At 43.7% G+C, this 27051-nt stretch overlaps 2 protein-coding genes across 4 annotated transcripts in view; both read right to left on the bottom strand.

Moving 5' to 3' along the window:
• Nucleotides 1-1150: 1150 nt before the first annotated feature.
• Nucleotides 1151-22697, bottom strand: lonp2 (lon peptidase 2, peroxisomal). The gene is made up of 17 exons (XM_068313799.1): nt 22328-22697; nt 20078-20213; nt 19870-19974; nt 17959-18090; nt 17608-17730; nt 17363-17526; nt 16727-16821; nt 13746-13864; nt 13485-13624; nt 7403-7544; nt 7156-7306; nt 6014-6140; nt 5547-5683; nt 4227-4312; nt 3093-3300; nt 2830-3020; nt 1151-2750 (listed from the first exon to the last, which is right to left on the bottom strand). Exons 1-17 carry the CDS (start codon nt 22555-22557, stop codon nt 2520-2522), a joined length of 2517 nt encoding a protein of 838 aa, XP_068169900.1. The 5' UTR covers nt 22558-22697; the 3' UTR covers nt 1151-2519.
• Nucleotides 22698-25662: 2965 nt separating this feature from the next.
• Nucleotides 25663-27051, bottom strand: part of il34 (interleukin 34) — a 59873-nt gene continuing 58484 nt past the window's right edge. For all 3 annotated transcript variants that reach the window (XR_011035193.1, XM_068313020.1, XM_068313019.1), the window contains one exon: nt 25663-26480. Coding sequence is in view for 2 of the 3 variants with exons in the window: in XM_068313020.1 (XP_068169121.1) it covers nt 26413-26480 (68 nt within the window). In the remaining variant the exon portion in view is untranslated. The remainder of the gene's footprint in view (nt 26481-27051) is intronic.

The raw sequence follows: 27051 nt of genomic DNA, 5'->3' as shown, positions 1-27051 counted from the left end.
GATCTAGCTCACGAGGTAGGGGTCCACAGCCATGGAGGTCAGTTTGTCCTGTAGGAGGCTGGATGGTGTTGAAGGCGCTCGAAAAGTCAAAGACGGGCACCTTGACCGCACAGCCCCCGGCGTCCGGTAGGAGAGCACACCAATGTAACATTCAAACACAAAGGATACAAAAAGGGTAACTGTCTGCAGTAGAACAATGTAAGGATGGAGTGTGCTTTAGCCGGTGGATCAGTGACTGCAGGACAAAGAACAGTGTTTTCAGACAGCGAACCGCTGTCGCTGATGGGTAACTTGAAAGTTCGGTAATACATACACTAAATTGTAAGTTCAATTTGGTGTTAACTGTTTTCTTGAGTTTTTCCTGGACCACAATGTTTAAGTGTGTTCAGTGTGACTGAGGTTTCTTTTGTTAACAGATGTTTGTAAGCAGGTGAGGCAGTGTATTCAAAACCAGAATAGAGATTACATTTTGTTGGCTATAAGAGGAATTAACAACCCAATTAAAGGAAAAAAAAGATATTAGGGCAACTAAAGCAACTGCAATGCACAGTAGCTCTGATTCAGGAAGAACATTTAACGGAATCAGAGACTCAAAACTAAGAAGGGACATCTGCGAAGAGAAATAAAGAGGGCTGGCTATTTTATTTTAAAAAATCTGTATATTACTGCAATAAAAAGACTTTTCAAGATACAGAAGGTATTACGGTGACCGAAACACTTGCAGGAACAAAAACAATGACAGGGTTTGGCTCCGAACAAAACCGTCTTCGGTTCTCGAGCTCGGTTGAGAGGTGTGTCTCCAATGATGCGACAAATTGTGTTCCAAAAAGGTTTACTGAAGAAAGTCAGCAGTGGGGATCCAGTGCTGGGCTCAACAGACACAGCAACAAACCTCTGGAGAAGAGTGAATAAAGAGCTGCTCCTGGAGTTAAAGATGAGTCTACGAGCATCTGTCATGTAAGTCCAGCTACACGGCCACCAACTGTAACAGACAAGATCAATTTCTGATGCGGTAATTATTAAATTTCAAGAAAAAACTCCCCTCAGCCGTCTCAGATGAATGAACAAATCATGACTTAAAAAGATATTCCACTCAAAATATTCTGATTCTACTTGGGACCTGGTTTTCAGGATGGTGAGCCATTTGAAATGTATTTAGTTGATTTTTATTTCGTTTTTTCCTTTTGGACATGTTATTACATTTGCAACATCAACAACATCCAACAAAAAAAGGGCTGGAATTCCCGTCCCCCAGAATCAATGAACACCTCTCATTACAAAAGACATAATTAAGGTCCAAATAAACTGAAATGACTTTAATACATCTGAAGTAACTAAATACATTCTCAGTATTTCAAAAGATATGGTTTTCATGAAACAAAGAAATGTGTGAATTAGTGTGAATGAAACTATTAATACCAAGGGGAAATTATTCTAAGATTAAATTATTCTAAAAAATATTCTAATAATTATACCACAAATTGTGTTGTATTTCAGTAATTAGGGCTGTATTTTTTGCACCCCTATCTGTCAGTTATGATACTTCCTGCCATCTGTGTATAGATGACTATATGCTGCATGGAGCCGACAGATAGGCCATATTCAAAAAGTCAACAAACAGATCAATTGATACTCGGATAAACAAATACTCCAAATCATTTTATCCATCAGTATGATTTATTCATTATATAAATTTGACTAATCTGACAACAGTCGTAACTTTTTTATATATGAATGTTTCCATACATACACCGAGAGAACCAGTTTGGGATCTGACATACATCTCACCAAGTTGTTAACGTAAAACACAATGAGTATATCAGATCAGCCTTCTATAAAACAATCTATCATTCAAACTGTAGATAACATAAAGAAGTGTTCAGAACTGTTCCCGCTGGTGTCAGAACCACAAATATAAAGGGGAGGACACCATCCCTGATAGGAAGAGGGATTTATTATTATTTATTATATGAAGAAAGACTTGATATACCCAATTAATGAGAATTGTGAATTAACTACGTACCTAATAAGACACAAATATAATTCCAGTGAATTTTCCTAAATTTGCATAGTATACCAGTTTTTAGCGGATACTTTTTTTTGTTGCATAATTCATTATTTAATAGTAGATTGGACATTTCGCAGGTCATGTGTACCTGAGGTAAATCATGATGTATCCACTAGGTGTCACTATAGCATCATTACTACTATGGAGACTAGTGTTAAAAATAATATAATGATTTAATCATTTGCAGCTACAGGACAATACGGTGTCTTACTAAAATTTGGATTTCAAACTGTCAGCTGTTATAAAGGTCTTTACTTCTACTTCGGTTGGTAGTTTCTGGTCCGGAAGGTTTCGAGAGATTTTAGTACGAGACTCTCAAGCAGTTTCCAGAGCGTTCACCGAGCAGACAACTACTTTACCTCTGAATTGCTTTTTAAATTCGGTTTACAGATCTTGACTAAACCAATGCTCTTGTTAGTAGGAGCATTCAAGGACACTTCCCACTAGCAGGTTACAGTTTGCTGGTCAGCTGTGGGTGGATCCCAGTACAGCCCGTTGCAGGGAACCCCCCATCAAAGGCTGCGTTCAGCACCTCCTCCAGGTTTTGTGTGGTAATAATGTCCAGGTCAGTTCGGATGTTGGCCGGAAGCTCTTCCAGGTCCTTTTCATTACGTTTAGGAAGGATGACATACTTCAACCCGGCCCTGTGCGCTGCCAGGACTTTGTCCTTTATCCCCCCCACCTGAGGGAGATGAAACCATCCGGCCTGGTTAATCTGTGGACGTGTGGTTTTTAATTCTGTGTTGATTGTAAGGCCTTACCGGCAGCACCAGCCCCCTCAGCGTGATCTCTCCTGTCATCGCGACGTCAGACCTGACCAAACGACCGCTGAACAAAGAGGCGAGGCAGGTTACTATGGTGACACCTGCAGAGGGGCCGTCCTTGGTGACGGCTCCTGCTGGGAAGTGAAGATGGATGTCTGTTCCTTGTAGTGGATCTGGACCCCCAACCACTGTACAGAAACATCAAACACTGTGTGAATTCATGTCTACAAGTTCTTTCACGTGTAAATCCACCGACTCACAGTTGGTGAGCTGATATTTTCTGGAGTTTGTTCTGAGCCAGCTGATGGCGAGATGTGCCGATTCTTTCATGACGTCCCCCAGCTGACCCGTCAGAGTCAGCTGACCGTCCCCCTCCATACGACTTGCTTCCACAAACATTATCTCCCCACCGAAGGGGGTCCAGGCCAGGCCCAGAGCCACACCGGGTAAGACGAGCCGCTCAGACACCTTCAGAGAGAAACACATCGTCTGCACAGAAGCTTCGCTGAATCGTTCCCGAGCCAACGAGCCTGAACAGCTGAACGCTCATATTTAACACAAAGTTTAAAAGACGTGAAACATTTAGGATTCTGTGTCAGTCAGGATTTAGAAGATGACCATGATCTAATTATGAAATCCTGGTCTTTTGCACGCACCAACACCACATTCCCCACAATGCAACGGAAGCCCGTGGAGACACAACAACAATCAGGCCTCTGCTTCAACATTCCTCAGCCGTCAGAACAGAGGTGAACCTCCACCTACCCCGTCGTCAAAAGTGGCTAAACGGAAGGTGGAGCTGAGAACGGGGGGTTAAAGTCAGGTGGGAGGCAGAGTGAATGTTCATGGACGTCAAAAACAAACATGAGTGTCTGTGTGGAGAAAGTTTGGCTGTAATGACAGAATATAATCTAAGAAGACACCATCAGACGTCTCAGAAACACAGGTGTGATTTCTCTGTGCCTGAAATCACTGACAGAGCCATAGTAACACGTTGGTTTACTCATTTAATAAAATACACTCTTGGTTCAATCTGTGCAATCTTTTCAATGTTTTAATAAACTCTGAACCAATCATTGTGTTTACAGTCCACTGCATTCTGTTTGTTACTTCTTCAGAGATGCTTGAACTTCTTGTTCTTGTTGCTCTAGTCGCTCTGACCACAGCTCATGACCTGATGGACGACCTTCAAGGGGACCCAGAAGAACTGATCCTCTTTGAAGGCCAGGAGTGGTCACACCAAACATCGATTTGATGAACGTTTTTGTTTTGGTCAGTCACTTCTCATTTTGGACCATTCATTGATTGTCTACCCCTTGTTCTGCTTATTGCAGGTCCAGGGGGTAGGCGACACGGATGCTGAGAACTCTGCCTTCCACAGCTCTTGTGCTTACCTCCATTTCATACAGGGGGGGTCCCAGGATGTCTTTCACAGCAATCTGGTCGATCACGATGGGCATCTCTGGAGGCATTTCTTTATCTAAACCAAGGAATTTCAGTATTAATCCTGCAACTCAATCAATGATATTGATTGATCAATTGACATTTGAAACAAAAATCTGCTCACAAATTGGTGCAGAAAAGGAGAAAGTACTTCAAATAGTTATTTAATTACTTCCTTGGTGCAGGAGACAGATACAGTATAGTGATATAGTAATAAAGTACAGTATCATAAAGTTGTTTTTGGCCAGACCCAACACGGATCCTTTCAGCGGGGATCTGGTGGTTACAAACGTGGAGGTTCCACCAACTGACGAGTCTAAAACAAATCACATTTAAACTAATCTGATTTTGGAGTTTTAGCCTCCAGGAATTCGTTCGGACCGCTTTTATCTCAGAACAGTTTCACAGACCGGTCCTCCATTTGCTCCATAATCGTTATCAGACTACAGGCGTCCTGGCGTCATTAATAAACCACCACAGTGTTCTGATGTCGAATACAGACCTTTTGTTCATAAGTTGATAATCAACATTGTTTATTTTATAACGAAAATCCTTTTTAATTGGAAATAATTAAATTAAAAACTGGACTGAAGTGACTGCGCCGATGAGTTTGTTTTGAAATATAGCGACTTACAATCAGTTCATTCAACGTAGGAGAAATTCTGATCATTTCAATAAAAGGGTGAACGAGTCAATCAATAATAATAACAATGAGAACTAGTGGAGCCCTGAGCGTCCGGTCTACTCCAGTTTGGTTTACTTTACGGTCACTGAAGAAAATCCCACTTCACAGAGACCGGAGGTTGGTATTTTCATAGCTTTTTAGATCTCAGGTTATTTTGCCTTGACTTTAATCCAGAACACTGGTGCAGTTGTGGGTGCTTGTTTTTTGGGGTAAGGGCTGGTAACCTGTCACCTGACCGACACCTGTCGAGAGGCACAGGCGCACGCATTTGTCTGGGGACCGCTGGTTGGAGATCGCTGCTTTAGCCGGTGTGACAGTTGTGTCAGCAGGCAGAGCCAGATATTACTGGGGCAAACTGTTCAAGGTCCAGAAATTAAAATAAGTCTTTTACAATCATGAAATGAAAAGTCGTAAATGAGACGTACAATGGAACAAAGGGCCACAGGGAAACGGCGGCTTCCCAAAATGTACCCAATTTCTGATATAGCAATTGAAAGTACTGGAAATACCTCCATCCCACTGCCCCTCCCACTGGTCTAATACCCCAGAATGACAGACAGGAGGCAGAAACAGCACAGGCTCTTACTCTGTTCTGACAGGCAGTCTGGGGTCAAATCAACAGCCTTGGAGATAGCGTGACCTTCAGCGACCTTCACAGCCACTGCCCGGCAGATCGCACCGATCTTCCTCTCGAGGGAGCGAACACCTGCTTCATGGGTGTATCTTAAGAAACAAAAACCACTATAAATGAGCTTTACTTTTATATCACCTCTCTTGTCTGACTGACCAATCAAATGACAGAAATAAAGTTGATTTAATCTCTGACTTTAAACTGTAAGGAGCACGCTCTAAAGATGGTCTGGAAACATGTGATCTTGGCTCAAGCTGCAGCTCGGATGCAAAAAAAATGATATTTCCATGAGTAAAAGAGCACATGAAGGAAAACGAAATAAAACAGAATTACGGCACTAAATCACAAGTTACTTTGTGACATTCTCTAGAGGGTGTTTAGACTCTTACAGCTTAACCATTTATCTATGCATCGGTGAGGACCTTTTGATGATCTCCTGCGTGGTTTCCTGTGGTATGTGTAGCTGTTCAGGCATCAATCCGTGCTGTTCCAGCTGCTTTGGTATGAGATGACGGTGAGCAATCTCCACTCTCTCCTCCTGTGTGTAGCCTGAAACACACACACGACACGGTATTCATCACTGCCTCACACACCACCAGCAATTTCAAACACATACTGTACAGTACTGGACAGTCTTTGTGAATGAAAGGGCAGAAAAACCAAACACTACTTTCAGATTTTTCTTTGGTTCTTTCACTTTTGTATCTTGTCAATCTATAACAATATACATGTGTACTTGATATTTTCCTAGGGATATGTCATAACCACGTGTGTGTATACACATAATGCATGCACAACGTCCGTTAATGGACTTAAAGAAATATACAAAGTATGTATATTTATACGTATCTGGCATACGTATCTTATACGTAGACGTATCTGCTGAGCGATCTGTTCCTCTCCACTGTTCGCTCCTGGAGAATTCTGTTTGCTTCCTTTTATTAGTCCTGAGGCTGTTTCAGACCAGCTCTACAGCTAAAGTGTCATGAGGTGACTTCTGTTCAAATGTGGCGCTACATAAATAACAGTTTGAAAATTAAATTTGAATATGTTGTTTGGTAAAGCTCCACTACAGTTTTTTGTTCTACTTTGATCAATAAATAAATTAAGTAATACTGGCAGACAAAATCCAATTACCAGCAACATTGAAAGCATTTGGCTCTTTTGTAGTTCAAACAGTCGCATACCACAAAAAATCTAATTTTTGAAGGGAGGAGTGAAACCCCTTTCTGGAAGTAGTTTCAAATTCAGTCTGGACAGATGTGTCTCAGTCTGAACAGCTCCAAACACACCGATTGGTCAGTCTACGCAGGAGGAGAGCCAATGCGCATTACGGAGCGTGAGGACGCCCCCCCCCCGATGTCAGATCGGCCAAAAATGTGTCCCAGTCTAAACAGAGCAACATCCCATTTGGACATTTTCTAACAATCAGATTGTATACGAAAGAGAATCTGATTGGAATCCGATTTGCCTGCAGTCTGAACATGGATTGGATAACCAGAGCAGGAGTTGGTTCCCCAGACCAAATAAGATGTGTACTGATGGTTCCTATATCCAAACTCACCTGGTACCTGCAGCACCTCCATCCTGTCCAGTAGGGCAGGGGGTATGGTCGCAGTGGTGTTTGCAGTGGCAATAAAGAGCACTTGAGAGAGGTCAAAGGCCACATTGAGGTAATGGTCTGTGAAGCTGTGGTTCTGCTCAGGATCCAAGACCTGCAGGAACAATTAGAGATTTCAAGTTGTTTTCAGAAAGAAAATCCTAATGTGATTTCACGTCATGTCGTACAATCTGGTGGAGGAGAACCAGACCTCCAGCAGGGCTGCTGCAGGGTCTCCTTGGAGGCTCTTTCCAAGTTTGTCCACCTCGTCCAGTAGGAACACAGGATTATTGACACCCACTATCTTCAAACCGTTGATGATGCGTCCAGGCATGCTCCCTACGTAAGTCCGTCTGGAGAAAGGGGTAGATTTGAATGACAGACCCCCCTACACAAGTTCTAAAAGAATTCCACCTCTGAAGTGTCAACTGAACGTTCTCAAAACACAGGAACAAATAAAAACATGAAATTCAACACTCAACGACCTGAAGGACAGCTGAAGACCCTCAGGACAGATGCCTGGAAACTGAAGAATTTGGCATTTGAGACAGAATTTACAACTGATCCAAGTCCAAAGGGTACGCGCTTCTTACGTCATTATCTTATTAGGCCTCGTTAAGTCTTTAGCATCATTACATCCCGCTAAGCGGTGATGTGTTGTAATGTCAGTGTTGGTGTGTAGTCCACCAAATGTCTGCACAGCCGTTCAGATAGAAAGGTGAAACTAAACGCACATGACTCAGGCAGGAGAGGGGAGGAAGATGAGAGGATGACCTTGAGAAAACGAAGTCAAGGTCAAATTTCAACTTTTCAACCGGATAAGATGGAAAGACGAGGGAGAAGGCCACTGTGAGTAAGACCGTAGATCAAACCACTAGCTTTGATCTACGTATACACGAGCTTTGATCTATGACAGCAGGTCAGAGTACTACCTTTGATCTTTGACCTATGCAAGTAGGTCAGGATAAAATGTTGAATTTGGGGGTTGAATTCTGGGTTGTTGCAGTCTCTGACCGCAGTGGTTGTAACTGTAGGCTGTATCAAAGAGGAGGGGTTTTTGTCCACTCTTAAATAAGGTAAGAGTGTCTACCACCCCCCACCCCCCCCGACCGAGGCTGGGAGATCGTTCCAGAGTTAAGGAGCCCGATAGCGGAAGCTTCTGCCTCCTGTTCTACTCTAAAGACCTGACGGGTCACCCGCCTCCATTTCAGCAACTCTCTCTCACAACCAGGAAGAACTGGGGGGTCATTGAAAAATTAGAAGGGAAGCTTAAGAGATGGAAACGGTTGCTCCCCAGAATGTCGTACAGAGGTCGGGTTTTAGTGATGAACAACCTGGTGGCCTCACAGCTGTGGCGCCGCTTGGCCTGTATGGACCCCCCATCAGGGTTTCTAGCCCAGGTCCAGACCAAACTTGTTAACTTTTTCTGGGATGGGCTGCATTGGGTGCCTCAAGGAGTGTTGTTTTTATCCAGAGAGGAGGGGGGACAGGGCCTCATCCACCTGGCTAGCAGAACAGCCACGTTCAGATTACAGTTCATCCAGAGGTTTCTGACCGGACCAGCGGATCTGACGTGGAGAGAGGTGTCCAGCTGCGTGTTCAGACGAGTTAGTAACGTGGACCTGGATGCTGCTCTGTTTTTAATGGACTCTAAGTTTCTACAGTTAAATGTTTGTCTCCGTTTTATCGTGGTGTCTTTAAGTCATGGGCCCTGTTTAGAAGCAGCCCAGGAAAAAGCTCTGACTCTGTTCTGGTTCCTGAAGGAACCACTAGTACATGGGGCCAGGCTGGACGTCTGCAGTGGAGCCACACCTGGGCTGTCTGCAGCGCTTTGTAGAACCAGGACCAGGACCCTCCAGCAGCTGGTGGACAACGCTGGGCCTGCGCTGGGGGACCCCCAGGCTGTGAGCTCCCTGCTGAACATCCAGTCCACCAGGGGGGCTCAGAGGGGGCTACAACTGTGGAGGCAAAGACTCTCCGGGAAGGAGAGAGGCCTCCTCCTGGACTATAGTACAGGGACTGTACCGGACAGCAAAGACCCTTTCCCTGAGGTCCACATCAGTCCCTGTTTGGAGAACTGGAGGGTCCTCTCCTCGGAGATGAACGACAGATCAGCCTGCACACGGCCAACAAAGAAATACTGTACAGACAATGTGTAAAAGTGATCAACAAGAAAAACCTGTGTGACAGAGCCCCCACTACCTGGGCCAACAGGATGACGGGAAGTGGACCTGACCCACAGTGGAGACTTCTGTACAAACCCCCCCTCAAGAAAAAACCAGCCGACCTCCAGTGGAGGATTTTACATGGTGCCGTCGGTTCAATGCTTTATCTCTGTTTTTAACCCTGCGGTGTCCAGCCAGTGTCCCTCCTGTCCCCTTCAGGAGACAGTCTGTCCTGCTATCAGTGGGTGTGGGAGACTTCAGTGCTCTTCACTCTTCTAACCAATGTTTTTAATTTGTTCAGTGAAAACTTTAGTATCAGGAAATCCATCTACGGTTCTGGGTACAATACATGGAATCAGAGAAAGTGGCAGCTTTTACATTTTATCTCTGGGGAGGCAAAACTCACAATTTATGTGTCCAGGAAGAGGAGAACTGAAAACAATACCGTTCTAGAAGCAGCTCCTGTTTTCTGCTGTAACATCAGATGTCGCTTAAAACTAGAATCTGGTTTCTATAAATTGACAAAAGACCTGAATAACTTTAAGAACATCTGGTGTCACAAAAATGTCCTATGGCCTTAGTTGATGATCACCTCCCCTTTGCAAACTTCCTGTTATAATGTACTGATTTTTAAATTGTATTTCCTTTTGTTTATTGGTGTTTAAGGTTTTTGAAGTTTCATCAAATGAAAGATTGTAAAATGTTCTAAATGTTCTGAATTTGATTTTTTGCAGTTTTTTTTGCAAAAAAAACTTCTTCTGAAGCACTTTAGTGCTTCATCTAATGTAAAATTGTAAAATGTTTGAGTGTGATTAAAGTGTTTCTGCAAAAATCAAAAAAAAATCTCTCTCTCCCTCCCTCTCTCAGAGGACCGCCCTCCACAATCTGGGTCCTGCCTGAAGTTTCTTCCTCAATGAAGGACTTTTTCCCAACCGCTGTCTCTGATGCTCTGGAGGGTTCTGTTGGGTTTCTGTCTGTTAAAGCACTTTGAAATGTCTGCTGATGTGATTAAGCGCTTTAAAAATAAAGGTTGATGTAATAACTGAGGACCTACACAGATAACACTGTGTAGGTCCTCAGTTACTGTTACGTGTTCTCTTGTCCTGTCTGTTGTACTGCCTGTTGTACTGCCTGTTGTACTGCCTGTTGTAACTGCCTGTTGTACTGCCAGTTGTTCTGCCTGTTGTACTGCCTGTTGTACTGCCTGTTGTTCTGCCTGTTGTACTGCTGTTGTACTGCCTGTTGTTCTACCTGTTGTACTGCCTGTTGTACTGCCTGTTGTAACTGCCTGTTGTACTGCCTGTTGTTCTACCTGTTGTACTGCCTGTTGTAACTGCCTGTTGTACTGCCTGTTGTTCTACCTGTTGTACTGCCTGTTGTACTGCCTGTTGTTCTGCCTGTTGTACTGCTGTTGTACTGCCTGTTGTTCTGCCTGTTGTACTGCCTGTTGTACTGCCTGTTGTACTGCCTGTTGTAGTGCTGTTGTACTGCCTGTTGTTCTGCCTGTTGTACTGCCTGTTGTACTGCCTGTTGTACTGCCTGTTGTACTGCCTGTTGTAACTGCCTGTTGTACTGCCAGTTGTTCTGCCTGTTGTACTGCCTGTTGTACTGCCTGTTGTTCTGCCTGTTGTACTGCTGTTGTACTGCCTGTTGTTCTACCTGTTGTACTGCCTGTTGTACTGCCTGTTGTAACTGCCTGTTGTACTGCCTGTTGTTCTACCTGTTGTACTGCCTGTTGTAACTGCCTGTTGTACTGCCTGTTGTTCTACCTGTTGTACTGCCTGTTGTACTGCCTGTTGTTCTGCCTGTTGTACTGCTGTTGTACTGCCTGTTGTTCTGCCTGTTGTTCTACCTGTTGTACTGCCTGTTGTAACTGCCTGTTGTACTGCCTGTTGTTCTACCTGTTGTACTGCCTGTTGTACTGCCTGTTGTTCTGCCTGTTGTACTGCTGTTGTACTGCCTGTTGTTCTGCCTGTTGTACTGCCTGTTGTACTGCCTGTTGTACTGCCTGTTGTAGTGCTGTTGTACTGCCTGTTGTTCTGCCTGTTGTACTGCCTGTTGTACTGCCTGTTGTACTGCCTGTTGTACTGCCTGTTGTAACTGCCTGTTGTACTGCCAGTTGTTCTGCCTGTTGTACTGCCTGTTGTACTGCCTGTTGTTCTGCCTGTTGTACTGCTGTTGTACTGCCTGTTGTTCTACCTGTTGTACTGCCTGTTGTACTGCCTGTTGTAACTGCCTGTTGTACTGCCTGTTGTTCTACCTGTTGTACTGCCTGTTGTAACTGCCTGTTGTACTGCCTGTTGTTCTACCTGTTGTACTGCCTGTTGTAACTGCCTGTTGTACTGCCTGTTGTTCTACCTGTTGTACTGCCTGTTGTACTGCCTGTTGTTCTGCCTGTTGTACTGCTGTTGTACTGCCTGTTGTTCTGCCTGTTGTACTGCCTGTTGTACTGCCTGTTGTACTGCCTGTTGTAGTGCTGTTGTACTGCCTGTTGTTCTGCCTGTTGTACTGCCTGTTGTACTGCCTGTTGTACTGCCTGTTGTACTGCCTGTTGTAACTGCCTGTTGTACTGCCAGTTGTTCTGCCTGTTGTACTGCCTGTTGTACTGCCTGTTGTTCTGCCTGTTGTACTGCTGTTGTACTGCCTGTTGTTCTACCTGTTGTACTGCCTGTTGTACTGCCTGTTGTAACTGCCTGTTGTACTGCCTGTTGTTCTACCTGTTGTACTGCCTGTTGTAACTGCCTGTTGTACTGCCTGTTGTTCTACCTGTTGTACTGCCTGTTGTACTGCCTGTTGTTCTGCCTGTTGTACTGCTGTTGTACTGCCTGTTGTTCTGCCTGTTGTACTGCCTGTTGTACTGCCTGTTGTACTGCCTGTTGTAGTGCTGTTGTACTGCCTGTTGTTCTGCCTGTTGTACTGCCTGTTGTACTGCCTGTTGTACTGCCTGTTGTACTGCCTGTTGTACTGCCTGTTGTACTGCTGTTGTTCTGCCTGTTGTACTGCCTGTTGTACTGCTGTTGTACTGCCTGTTGTACTGCCTGTTGTACTGCCTGTTGTACTGCCTGTTGTAGTGCTGTTGTACTGCCTGTTGTTCTGCCTGTTGTACTGCCTGTTGTACTGCCTGTTGTACTGCCTGTTGTACTGCCTGTTGTACTGCCTGTTGTACTGCTGTTGTTCTGCCTGTTGTACTGCCTGTTGTACTGCTGTTGTACTGCCTGTTGTACTGCCTGTTGTACTGCCTGTTGTACTGCTGTTGACTGTAGACTGGAGGGTTTCTTGTTTTGGTGCTTTCTTACTAAAACCCTCTGACCTGATGCTTTGTAACCCTTCCCAGACTGAAGGACGTAATCACCTTCTCAGTCAGTTCATCTGAGTGTCTTTCTGCTTCTGAAAATGGTCTATTTAGTGATGAAAATACACAAGACTAGTAGTAATCAAGAATTTTGTTTTGTCCAGTCCAGCTATATCCAGTTATTAATGCATTTTGGCAGATTTAGCTTTGATGAGGATAAAAATGTCTTACATTAGTAAATTGAAGTAAATACATAATATACATTAGTAGATGAAATACTGCACAGGCTTCTCTCTTCTTACATAAAATTACTGTTACGTGTTGAATTGTCTGAAAATACACCATAATTTAATTTACCATAATAATAATTTACCATCCCTTGTGTTTCGTCTTATACTTTGTGCTGTACTGTATACAATTTCCTCCGGGATTAATAAAGTATCTATCTATCTATCTATCTATTGTACTGCCCGTGTTGCACTGTGTTGTACTGCCTGCATTGTACTGCCCGTGTTGTACTGCCCGTGTTGTACTGCCCGTGTTGTACTGCCCGTGTTGTACTGCCTGCATTGTACTGCCCGTGTTGTACTGCCCGTGTTGTACTGCCCGTGTTGTACTGCCCGTGTTGTACTGCCTGTTGCACCGTGGGTCTGAGAGGACTGCAGTTTCATCTGTGCTGTACTCTACTGTACTGTATGTCGTGCATATATGGTACACTTGACAATAAAGCTGACTTTGACTTTGATCCAGTTTAGAATGATGAATAAACAGCTGATCCGATGCCCTCTCAGAACCACGTACAGTATATCATGATTACACATCTGTTACGATCATACCTGTGCCCTCGGATGTCAGATTGGTCACATGTGCCTCCCAAAGCGATGCGGTGAAACTCTCTACCTAGAGTCTTGGCTATGGAACGTCCCACGCTGGTTTTACCAACCCCTGGGGGCCCCACAAAGCAGAGAATGGGGCCCTAGGACATAGCAGCAAAAACATCACATGTAAATAATATTTTACAAAAGTCCCTTTTTACTTTTTTGAAAAACTATATTACATTAATATCTGCTTATATGCAGAAAGATTGTAAGATGCACCTTGAGTGAAGTCTTCAGCTGCCTCACCGCCAAGTACTCCAGCACTCGTTTCTTTAGCTTGTCCATGGCGTAGTGATCATTATCTAAAAGAGTTTTAGCAGCTCGGATGTCCAGGCAATCTGACGAGTGTGTGTGTGTGTGTGTGTGTGTGTGTGTGTGTGTGTGTGTGTGTGTGTGTGTGTGTGTGTGTGTGTGTGTGTGTGTGTGTGTGTGTGTGTGTGTGAACAACATGGATGGGTCGAAACATGAGACACAAAACAATCAAGTTAGTAAAGCAGGTAACAGTAAGACATGACTTACAGTAGAATCAAAAACAGCTCGACATAAAATCTAACTGCTCAGAAGCTGAACTCCCAGTCCACACTCCATACTTGATGCTGGTCTTGACCCAGATACCCTGTGGTCTCCAAGCCAAGTCCGTGTGGACCGAGCTGCAGTTTTATGCTCTAACAATTCTCAATTTTAGCAGAATCCTAAATTATTCTTGTCTGGATCTGAACATAAAAACTTGAAACCTGTTAAATATATTTGCTATACTTATAGAGCCTTCCTATAAATATAGAAAAACAGGATATTTATTAACAGAGATGATGAAGTTGTTTAGCCAACTATATTTGCAAAATCTCGTTGGCTGACCCTGCACGGCAAAAGATTTTCGCCCTCATCAAAATCCATCTTTCCACTGACCAGTGAACTGTTTGACCTTTATTATTCAGATTGGTATCTATACTCTATTTGATATTTTGAGTTATTTTTCATAATACTTTTTCATATTTTTCAAACTGTTGGGTCAAAAATACAAAACTAATTCTGTGTGTGAAGACAAAAAAGGACTCCTAGGTGTCATCTTTGATCAGGATCTCTGGTTTAACACACACATGAAGCAGGTTTCTAGAACGGCCTTTTTCCATCTCAAACATTGTTAAAATCAGGCATATTTTAAAACGGAGTGATGCAGAGAAATTAATCCACGCTTTCATCACTTCCAGACTAGATTACTGTAACGCACTTTTTTCAGGCTGCCCCAAAAAGTCGCTGAAGAGTCTTCAACTAATTCAGAACGCTGCTGCCCGTGTTCTGACCAGGACCAATACCAGAGACCATGTTCTGACCAGGACCAGTACCAGAGACCAGGTTCTGACCAGGACCAGTACCAGAGACCAGGTTCTGACCAGGACCAGTGCCAGAGACCAGGTTCTGACCAGGACCAGTGCCAGAGACCAGGTTCTGACCAGGACCAGTGCCAGAGACCAGGTTCTGAACAGGACCAGTACCAGAGACCAGGTTCTGACCAGGACCAGTACCAGAGACCAGGTTCTGACCAGGACCAGTGCCAGAGACCAGGTTCTGACCAGGACCAGTGCCAGAGACCAGGTTCTGAACAGGACCAGTACCAGAGACCAGGTTCTGACCAGGACCAGTACCAGAGACCAGGTTCTGACCAGGACCAGGACCAGAGACCAGGTTCTGACCAGGACCAGTGCCAGGGACCATATTTCTCCTGTGTTGCTTCTCTGCACTGGCTTCCTGTGAAGCTAGAACAGATGTTAAAATACTCCTCCTCACTTCCAAAGCCCTTGGTGGCACCGACCTACCTGAAGGAACCTTTAGTTCCTTATAATCCATCTAGAGCATTACGCTCTCAACATACTGGCCTACTGGTGGTTCCTAGAATGTATAAAAGTAGGACGGGGGCTAGAGCCTTTTGCTATCAAGCCCCTGTATTGTGGAACCACCTCCCTACCTCAGTTCGGGGGGCAGACACCCTCTCACTATTTAAGACTAGACTTAAAACTTTTCTTTTTCATAAATTTTACAATTAATGGCAACTCAGGTTACTACGTTTATTTTCATATAGACCTACACTGGTGGAGACTCAACATCCAGACTCACTGAGTTCCTCTCTCCTCCCCCTTCTGTCCAACCATCTCTGTTACTCCTCCTCCTCTCTGACCTCACTCTCCAAGTCTCCAATCACACCGTACTAACTAAACTTCTTCCCTGGAGTCTCTGTGCTCTATGTCCTCACAGGTTTTTCTCAGGTTCACCCCTCATCCGCCCATCTGCTATGGACCTGCTCTTCCCATCCCACCAGTACCACCCCTAACCTAATTATGGGCTGGGGTCCGGCTTCCTTTTTCCTCCATGCCACCATACTGTTCCACCCCTCATCCACCCATCCGCTGTGGACCATCTGCTGTGGACCTGCACCTCCCATCCACCATTATCACCCCCCACCTAACCATCGACTGGGGTCCTGCTGCCTCTCTTCCTTGGTGTCATCTTACTTTTCCACCCCTCATCCGCCCAGCCGCCGTGGACCTTCCTCTGTGGACCTGCACCTCCAAGCCCACCAGTATCACCCCCATCTCTCCATGTGCTGTGGACCTTCTCCTCCAAGCCCACCAGTACCACCCCTCAACTATCCATCAGCTGGGCTCCTGCTTCCTTTCTTCCTCCTTCCTCCATACAGTCATCCACACAGCTGTAATTGTGCCTTGACTTTATCAACCTTAACCATATTGATACTGTCTCTCTCTGGCCTGTCTCACTCTCTCTGATGCTGTTCTTGTCTTCCTTCGATTTCTTTTCCACCCAACCGGTCGAGGCGGATGGCCGCCCAAAAGAGTCTGGGTCCTGTCCGGAGTTTCTTCCTCATCGAGGGAGTTTTTCCCTCCACTGTCTCTGATGCTCTGGAGGGTTCAGTTGGGTTTCTGTCTGTTAAAGCGCTTTGAAATGTCTGTTGTCATGATTAAGAGATATATCAATAAAACTGGATGGATGGATGGATGGATGGATGGATGGATGGATGGATGGATGGATGGATGGATGGATGGATGGATGATGGATGGATGGATGGATGGATACCACTAGACATACACTACGCTAACAGACACCATTTCCCTGAGGTTACAACCTGGTAATAATTGAACAAGCACTCGCGACCCAATCAGCGCATCGTTTGTGGGCTCTTCATTTACCTTTGGTGCTTTTACTCCATGGTAACTCCACCATTAGATCCAAGTAGTTTCTGGTTAGGGCATAATCAGGCATGGACTGAGGCATTTTCTTCAATCTAAATAGAGATGATTGAGATTAAACACAAACTGGCCTGACTGTGGATTACAAACATAAGATAGAACGTGTATTGAGACGTGTGGACGTGTAGACCTTGTTGAAACGAGGTACTAGCAATGTCTACTAGTACTAAGAACAAAATATACAGGGCAATGGAGGGTGTAAAAGATAAAGAGAGTACAGACAGTTTTGACTGGATGAAGACGGGTGCCATGAGTACTCTGTGAAAGAAGGGTCCCACATAGGCTGAGGGTCTACTAGACAGTAATGAGACAAGTGTGTTGTCTGGTTCAGAGATGGAGACGTTCACCAAAACACAACGGGTGAGCTGGAGGCGGAAGAGCTGAGGATGCTGAGGTTTTCAATGGAAGTGACATAAATGGAGAAGGTTAAGAACGAGTACGAAGGTTTGGACACGGATGTAGAAGAGACAGCAACCATGTCAAGGAAATGATGCTGAAGATGGAGCTGATGGAGCCTAAACTTTGAACACTACATTTTGGAAATAATCACCAGAGTCTAATCAAGAAAAAACTCACCTTTTGAGCTCTTTGACACAAATTCTAAGAGCAGCTTGAGGCATGTTGACCCGATGGATCTTTCTCTCTAAGGCCACAGTGTCATCACCATCCTCATCCTCATCCTCCCTATCCAGACTGATCTGCTCCCCTGGGAACACTCCACCTTTATGTTCTGATGACACCTTAATAGGAAAAACACAGGAGGAGAACAGATTTAAACATTAATACATCACCAGAGGAAGAGAAATGAAGACGGTTGCTACCTTCTTCACAGTGTCAGGATTCAGATTCCTAGTTTTCTGCAGCAGTTCCAGCCCTTCTATTTGTCTGGTCAGCATGGGGAGGGCTTTCTCAAACCGCTCCTGTAAGCTCACTGCGTCCAGAACCTTCATGACAAACACAGAACGAGATTGAATCAGAAAATTCATTTCATAAATCAAGTTGAATCAATCCTAACTCTATGCAGTAGTTAATGGTTCTTTTCTTTGCACCAGACACTGCTGGATTCAAGAACAGTGCACCGGTAGTTACACATTCCATCTACTTTATTTGAAAGATGTTCTTGTCACATTAAAAGTAGAAATCTGTTTTGTTTAAATTAGTTTTTACTTCACCTGTAGTTTCTCCTTGTTTGAGAAGCGGATCATGGAAGCGACCACATCAGGCAGCGTCTCCCTGGGCAGACTGTCCAGGATACGCCTGAACTTAGCCACCATCGGAACAGACATGTCCAACATACCCAACAGCTGCATTCAGACACAGATGAGAACTATTGGAACACAACTAATAATAAATAATCATCACAATAACAAGAATAGAAATAATAACAATCAACCTCATTACTTCTCTGTAGGGGAAATTATTTTTTTATCATGAGTATTCCCTCCTGACAGAAAAGACATAGTCGGTTATAAATTTGGTATAAATTTAATATTATAATACGACAGTCTAAAGCAGAATAACAAACACATTTTATTTTATTTAGCAACAATTGCTAACATAAAAAAATTTAATTTCAGCAAGTATAGAAAGGCTTTCATAGCCAATGCTTTTGGGGTTAAAAAAAACCCCTCTTTTCATGACAGTGAGAATACTCAGCAAGTTTCAAGTAGATTAAAAACAAAATGTAGACGTTCTGTAACCATAAATCATAATTTTCAATTATAATACCTATAAATCAAAAACATTAGAACACATTAAAAATGACTACCTGTTGTGTTCAGATCATGGGTTACATTTTTTTTGACCTTCTAGATCTTCAAGATTCATCCAGCTTCTGGTGAGCGTCTGAGCTTCTCTGCCCTCTAAACACCACTTCTGTTGTGTGATTGTGAACATCAAAGCACCGTGGTGTAGACAATTGAATTATGCATAACAAAGCTTTTTCAAGGCGTTATAACTTTACTGACCAAATCCGAGGCGTGGTGGTGAACAGCTTAACTGTTCAAATTCTGAAGTGTCAGACTTGGTCCATAAAACTCTGTTCTGCTATGACTTCTGTGAATTTTTGCTCTTGAGATGTGTTCAGGGCGAGAGTTATCACACTTGTGTAGCTGGAGTGAACTGGATAGCTGAGTTACAAAACCTTCTTGTGTCACAGCGACAGACCCCTGCTGTACATCCAGTTTTTCATGTAAACTCACAAGTTTCACAATTGTTTTAGCTTTTCTCACTGAATTTGAGAGCATTCTGTTCAGGGGCCTAGTGGTGGTATATCAAAATGTAAAATATAGTATTCCTTGTTGCCACTTGGTGATATGATGGCTATTGACACATTTATCAAACGGATGTCTTCAGGGCAGGACTCTGAACCTGCACCTGATGTTTGATAAACATTAAGGTGCTCAGAGTACAGGTATGACACTGCTTCCTGTTTCATGGTGAGACTTCACTATTTGATGGTGCCGCTCACATCCAACAAAAAACTTTTGATAAAGTTTGATTCTGGTGAGTTAAAGATAGTACAGGTCGTCCTCAACTTATGAAAACAACTGGAACCAAGAGGTTGTTCATAAGATGAATTATTTGTTAGTCGTTATTTATAGAATTTCAATCTACAATCACCATTTGAGGTCATTTAAATGTCACTAGTACAGCACTCTAAATATGTCGTATCATATCTCCGAATCTTCGTATCTTGAAGACTACCTGTTAGGGTGAAATCTCTTGTCTGCCTATTTTGTTGAAATACATGAAGCAATTTTCAAAAGAAAAAAAAAGGTAAATTATTTAAAATGGACTTCTTTTGGGTTCATATTTCTTTTTTTTCCTGGTCTAGGTCAGATACATACCGTATGTACCAATGCTCTACCTTTAGTCAATGCAATACAGATCATCACAGAAAAATGTACAGAGTGTACAAGTGTACAATGTACAAGTGTTTCAAGAGAAGAAGAAAAACAGGTCAATGTGCAATACCATGAACTCAGCCAACTATTCCCTTCACACAGATTTTCAGTCATAAACATTTAGCTATGCACTCGTGTCTTCATTTAGAGTAAATCTCACCAACAAGACAAACATACCTGCACAACAGACTGATAGAACTTCTTGGACAGCTCACCCAGCTCTGCATCTTCTTGTGTGATACCTTCTCCTGTGTGTGCATCCAGTCTATCCAGCTGCTCCACCTTCAGATTGAGTTACACAAACACTGCAGTCACGCTGTGTCTTCATTGTTTACCCCCCACCACAGAAACCAGTCATAAACGATCTGTTCTGCTAGTGTTTTACCTCTGCCAGGACGAACGGCCGCTCCTTCAGCAGACCGGACACACGGAAGCGGCACAAACCAGTGATGAGGAGGGTGTAGTGGGGCTTGGGCCAGTTGCTGCCCACCACCTGCACCGCTATCCCAGCGGTACCAATTCTACAAACACACAAAGGAGCCGACGGTAGACGACAAAATGGAGCATTGCGCTTCATAGACACAATGACCTCCAGCTTATGGTGTGAGAAAGGCTGCTGTAGCGTCTCTATGCCTTCATGTGTTGATCTTCATTAACAGCCTTTTGAACTTTACTGCCAGTTTTTCCAGAGTTTCTCATTCCAATTCTTTATTTTTCCTGAGAATCTCCTAAAGCACAATTAGAATATTCACTTTACAATTTAGTGGCACAAAGTCAGCTGAGCTGCAAACTGCAAACAAGACTCACGTAGCCAGGTATTTGTGAGAACACTTGTATTTTGCTACGGTCACACCCATCCTCCACACAACAACACGTATTTCCGTCACAAAGACAATGTCTTCTGAAATCTCTGGCTAGGCTTCTGCGTGTCGACGGCTGTAACCACTTCAGTCTTGATACGTCTTGTATGCGACAAAAAACTGCTGTGTCGTCATGTGTGTGTGACCCGTGTTTACATGTACTAACAGAACCGAGGTCATTAAAACTGTTGGTGGCAACAGTTCTCCAGGTGTTTCTATCCATCGTGTTGGAAGCCCAGGTGCCGTTCACCTTGAGCAGACGAAGGTCGACTACCTTCCCACAGATAAAGGTTCCACGTTGAAGACATGTTGAGAAACGTGGTTGACACGAATAATTGTTGGTGGTTTTTTTATTAGAATTAGTTTATATATATTGTATATATTTCTTAATTGCCCCGTCTCTATTTTTGTTGCTGTTATTTTTTGTTTGTTACAAATCCAGCTGGGGGGGAAGGTCCTCATCTCGTTGTCTGTGAAACCCTTTTTAATGTAGAATGACGATAAATTCATTCATTTGTTCACGTTCCTCGCTAAAAATGCAAACGCCAGTTTTGGGTGAGACCGGTACACAGCCAGCTGACGGGAGGCCTGTCAGGTGGAATTCATCGCAGGAGGAAAGGCGTGGATGTCCGCATCCCGGTCCGGTCTGCCGTCGTCAGGGGGGGGTACCGAGTTGTTCTGCTTTGTAACGTGTAGATCAACGCACACACCCTTACGTGTGGGTGGAAAGCTTTAAAAAACAATGTCACGTGGACACGACTTCTTTTCTACGTGTGTGTGTGGGGGGGTATTTTAGGGGTCCACATGGGGATACCCCCCCTTCAATACCCTGCTGAGGACGTTCTACCAGTCTGTGGACGTTCTACCAGTCTGTGGACGTTCTACCAGTCTGTGGACGTTCTACCAGTCTGTGGACGTTCTACCAGTCTCCTTTATGCTGGGGTGTGCTGGGGGGGCAGTGGTCAGAGGGTGGAGGACCCCAACAGACTGGGCAGACTGATCCACAGGGTTGGGGAGGAGGACCCCGTCACCAACGCCCACTTCACACCGTACTGTCATCCTATTGGCTGACGGCATCAGGAAGTGTTCTACGTTCTGTGAGTCTCTGAGACACAAAAAGCTTTAAACAGTCTGTCAGAGTGTTTCAGAGGTGACACAGGTAGGGGTTTAAGGTCAGTATGGGGGGGGGTCAGGAACATTTACATTACCCTAAAGATAAGACAGTTTGTCACTATATCGCCGAGTTCGTTAATCACGTGTGGTTCCTGGAATGCGTTAACCGTGAAGAACGAGGGCGTACTGTGTCTGTAGATATGCTGATATATTCTGTTTGTTCTTCTACTGGTCTCAGACCTGCTGGATTCAAACTACAGACTTTTATCAATGGGTAACAGAAGGGACTCCCCCAGGAGGAACGCTCTAATCCTGACAGACTATCACTAGTTACTGAGTAACTGGGCTGTTTGACTGAAGTCCACACACACACACACACACACACACACACACACACACACACACACACACACACACACACAGACTGAAGTCCACACACACACACACACACACACACACCAGACACACACACACACACACACACACACACACACACTCACACACACACACACACACACACACCATGGTACATAACGGTACCCCCCGGTCCTCCGGTGACCCCCGGTCCTCCGGTGACCCCCGGTCCTCCGGTGACCCCCGGTCCTCCGGTGACCCCCGGTCCTCCGGTGACCCGGGGACATCCACCGACTGACCGGACGTACTCGTGTAGTGCCGGCAGCTCGTCGCTGCTCCGGTCCGGGTCTCTGGTGTTGGGGACCACCCCGATCATGGTGCTCCGGAGGGTCGTCCCCTTCAGGAGCCGCTGGCTGACCAGGTGCATGTTCCTCGGGGAGGCGACGCGGAACCTCCCGGTGGAGCCCGGGAGCAGAACGCCTTCGTGGGTCAGCATCAGCGGCAGACGGCCCGGGATGTGGATTCCCCCGGCGGACATGGTGGGACGTCCGACAGCTCAGGTCAGGGCCCCCCGCCAGGGGCCTTCAGCAGTACACCGAGCGGTCCGCGGTGCTCACCTGGGGTAACACCTGGGGCTCTGTCCTCTGCTGTGTTTACCTTGGTTCTTGTCCTTCTGTCTTCTTCGTCTTCTTTGATATCTTTATGAGCGGATGCCGGCTCTCACCGCCCCCCAGGGGGCGGGAGGTCACACTACACATTTGACATCAGGTTGAGTCAAGTGTTCTTAGAGGGACGGTACACTCTCTTCTAAGTGACATATATGTTGTTCATCTTTATGAAAAACAGAATAATTTTTTAGATGTCCAGCATCCTCCTTGAGGCTGTAACAGCTTCAGCCTCCAGCGGTCACGTGGGCGTCGAACGTCACTGGCGACACGTCAGTCAGGGCAGCCATGAGAACGCAGTGCAACCACGGAAGCCATAAACCCGGGAAAGAACATGGTTACCTGTGAGGTGAACGCTTGTGTCAACACAACAGGACACAAAGACAAGGACCTGTGGTTCTTCAGAATACCTCTGAGAAGATAGGAAGGAGATGGAGAGCAGGAGAAACCGGGTCAACATGACCCAGGACCCCAGGGTCTTCATGAACACTTTACCTCGGAGGATTTACAAAGAGATTTGAAGGTAAGATCGTTTTCAGACAGCCCATAGTATTTATTCTGGATTCACAAGGTTTAGTGGGTAATTAATTCATGTCTGGAGCTACTGGAGGTGTTGTATGAATGTTTTTATGACCAGATTATCGATTATAGCCCTCGTGAAAAGTAAACAATATCAAAAGTGATTGACAGGTGATTTTACTGAAGATCTGTGACACTAAATAAAACCCACAGAAACATCATGTCAGGCCCTGGTCCTGATACATTCATTAATACGAGACGTATTATATCAACCACAGTTATTAACTCCACACAGTCCAACAGTAACGGATGGCGGTTAGCTCAATGCTAACTTAATATGAAAAATCCCATTGATAGGCTAGCATGTTAGCATCAGTAGCGTGATTAACTTTTCCATCCACACAGTGAACCCCAACGGGACGTTATAACTAGTTGGATATCTGTCAGAATGTGGTTCAGATGAAGACACCTGGGATGGATCGCTAGATGTCCAAACTCTCATCCTCCGCATACGTCGGGGGGTAATTATACAGGATAATTACCCCCCAGGTGGGTTCACTGGGAAATCGTCCTCAGTATCTGATGATGATGACATGATTTTAGGTGATATCCTGATAAATAATGGTGTCAGCTTGTTACCTTGCTGCTTGCTTTATCAGCATTGATTTGGATTCACCAGAAGTCTATGATTGCATCACTTCCTCTGTCATGGCGTGCTCCATAACTTATGATAAATTTTGTTTTTGTAAGTCCACATTGCTCATAAAAGAGTAAAAATGCCACCAAGCCTTTTTTTACTTATGTACTTCAAACACAGACCCGGTTCATTTTGACTTCACTGTCCCTTTAAACCGGGAATATCACCGTTAACAACCGTTAACAAAGAAGGTTGGGGATGTCCAGTGGAGGAGTTTACACAGCGCTGTGGACGTCAACAGTTTTATTTTGAGTTTGAATCCAAATATGTTGGAAAACTGTATGTTCTGTTCTTGCAGAGAAACTATTTTTTACTGCTTCCTTGACAATCGGAGACTCAGCAATCTGTTCCTGTTTTTAGAGAGAATCTTTTCTCATTCGGTCGTGTTTTTGACAAACAGATGTACATAATTGGTTTGAAACGTAGCAAGAATCCAAAAAATGATTGGCAGATTCCTAAACTTTCTTCTGAGCCAAGCAAAGATGGTGATTAATCCTAGCAGGAGGAAAAAGGTTAAAGGTTCATCTGACTGCAGTGCAGAAGACATTTGAAGAAGAATGTGTCAAACAAGAATCAGAATCAGTTTTAGCTGTTTCAGAGCTAGGAATAATTTAGACACTTTTACAAAGTTCCTCACTGTGTTGAGGGAGGAACTTGTGTTCAGTGGTTGGTTTAATTCATGTATATTTTGCTTACGTTCCAAAATATTATATTACTTGTTTTTGAAATGTGAGCTCCTGTTTGGTGTGAATCTCTTGGAGTTTGTGTCAACATTTTCGACATATTTCGACTTTTATGTATAAACGCGTTTTTAAAAATCAAAGTCTTCTTCCTCTTCTTCTTCTTCTTCTTCTTCTTGTCAGCAGGTACAAACATCTACTCACGGTGCGAAGTATGGTTAACAGTCGCCATCATGAGATCACTGATTCTAACAAAAGTTGTCTCTCTGAAGAGGACAGGATAAAAAATAATGGTCATGTGAAAATGAACCTGAGAGATCAGAAAGACACTTCATACATACTTACATCAGTTATTACAAAGGAGAGGGTCAGACTTAACTGACTTTGGAGAATTTAACATGGCATTGGACAGGTAAATGACAGTATATTGGGCCCAGTCCAGATTTTTAGTGCAGGATGACAATTGTTTTTCCACAGAATGGCAGCTCTGTTTTACTTTGTAATAAATGTGTTCTACTTCACACCTGACAGATTGATAAGTCATTCAACAGCAACAAGAGTTTAATGAGTAAAATCACTTAGGATACAATCTTTGATTGAATTTGGGATTAGAAAGAATAAAACATCTTTAGAGCTCTGTGCTTGAACTGATATGATAGATTTTAGATAGATAGATAGATAGATAGATAGATAGATAGATAGATAGATAGATAGATAGATAGATAGATAGATAGATAGATAGATAGATAGATAGATAGATAGATAGATAGATAGATAGATAGATACTTTATTAATCCCGGAGGAAATTGTACAAATAAATATAAAAAGGTAAATATACTAGCTATCTATCTATTTTACTAATCAATATTAAGTGAATACCAGGAGGGAAGAAGCCTGGACTATGTTCATCTATTATCTTGGACTTTTTATATCTAATTATGTAATGATTTTCAAAAAATGTACCTATTAAAAACTATTAGACTGAAATTACCTAGATTTGGGGCCTGGTTATGAACAATAAAGACAGTTTTTTAACCATTAGGTTACTTTAAATGCTGTTTGGTCACTCATTAAAAATTGCATTATAATTCAGTTGTTTAATGTTGAAATACATAAATTGGATAGATAAATGATGTCATGTCATATTCCCAGGCTCAGATCTCTATCTTTACATGATAAGCTTTACATCAAATGTTGCAGTGAACATACCTTTTGACAGTTTTTAAAAAAATATAGTATGGGGCCTGTAGTTCTGGGGATAACATTGCAAACAGACTATAAGTTAAAAGAAAAATGGATGGAAGAGAAAACAGTTGTACTCACTTTTAATGTTTTTTGACAGAAATAGTTATGGAAGGCACAAATATTGAAATGTGTTTGTCATGTGGCATGTTGATCTCGGAAAACGCCCCACAGGTCCAAAGATCATGTGGTGATTTTAACAACTTTGTTATAATCTTTTAGTCTTGCTTTTCTGCAAATATAGCCTCTTTTTATTTCTGTTTTAAGTTATGAGGTCAGGAAATGTTGTTCTCTTAAATAATCTTTCTCTTTAAATAATAAAAAAGAAATACTCCAATATACTGATCATACGTCCGGGTCGTGCGAACATGAACATATTTTAAGCTTCACATCTGAGAAATCATCAATCAGCACTGTAGCCTTCCTGACAGCAGACTGCTGCAGATCGTATTCTCTTAAGGTTTTCGCAACATTAACATATGATCCCAAATGAGCTTTATTTGATTTTAGCAGAAAGTCCATCTGCTGCCATGAATACTAGATAACTTGATCATGGCATCAATCTCTTATCAGTGTGATCGTGGACATCTTCATCCTGCTGTTCTCTCTGCTTCATTCTTTTTCTTCTTGCCTTTTCTCCAGTAAGAAGCACTACAGTCTGAAAAAAAAGAGGGGTGACACGTCTTTAGGCATCTTAATTCCTCCACAATCAGTGTTTGCTCAATTCCATGAGTAATTACTGTTCACATCATGCAGCACTTATCAATCCCTGCTAAAATGATTGGGATTACAGGTCCTCAGTTTAGTCTAATGCCTGTCGTTATTCTACATGAATAACGACAGACAGAAGAGGGGACGCTGGCACATTTTGGCTGCTGCTACTCCTTTCAGGTAACAAGGTTCTTGACAACTTTTATCGTCTTAAAGCTAAGGTCCTTGCTTTTTGGGCTAAACTCAACAGCTATTTTGGACTAATACCGCCCTGGACCTTTCCAGTGACTTGCCAAGAAAGATAGAGTTGACTGGTTTCGCTCTGTTGGTAGTGACTGTCAACTGTGTGGTGGCCAGACTAACGGCAGCTCATCTCACCCGGGCCAAGCCCTCCGTCTGTCTCTGGTTTGGTATGCTGCCTGTTTAGTGCGCATGCTGGAGCAGGCAACAGCTTTCCTCTGCTCTAAGCAATTGTTTTGTGTGTGTACATTTTGTGTGTCTCTTATTTCCACAACCTT

Source organism: Antennarius striatus, chromosome 4 (genome assembly GCF_040054535.1).
Source record: "Antennarius striatus isolate MH-2024 chromosome 4, ASM4005453v1, whole genome shotgun sequence".
Classification (NCBI taxonomy): Eukaryota; Metazoa; Chordata; class Actinopteri; order Lophiiformes; family Antennariidae; genus Antennarius; species Antennarius striatus.
Note: the sequence above shows the minus strand (reverse complement) of the source record. Positions and strands in the feature narration are given on the sequence as shown.

What these genes read in the sequence shown, in the direction of transcription:
- lonp2 (XM_068313799.1), bottom strand. Translation starts at nt 22,557, where the DNA reads ATGTCCGCCGGGGGAATCCACATCCCGGGCCGTCTGCCGCTGATGCTG. An exon ending in TGTGTCAAAGAGCTCAAAAG is followed by an intron (nt 16,822 to 17,362) that starts GTGAGTTTTTTC and finishes ATCTCTATTTAG; the next exon opens with ATTGAAGAAAATGCCTCAGT. An exon ending in TGAGGGGGCTGGTGCTGCCG is followed by an intron (nt 2,751 to 2,829) that starts GTAAGGCCTTAC and finishes CATCTCCCTCAG; the next exon opens with GTGGGGGGGATAAAGGACAA.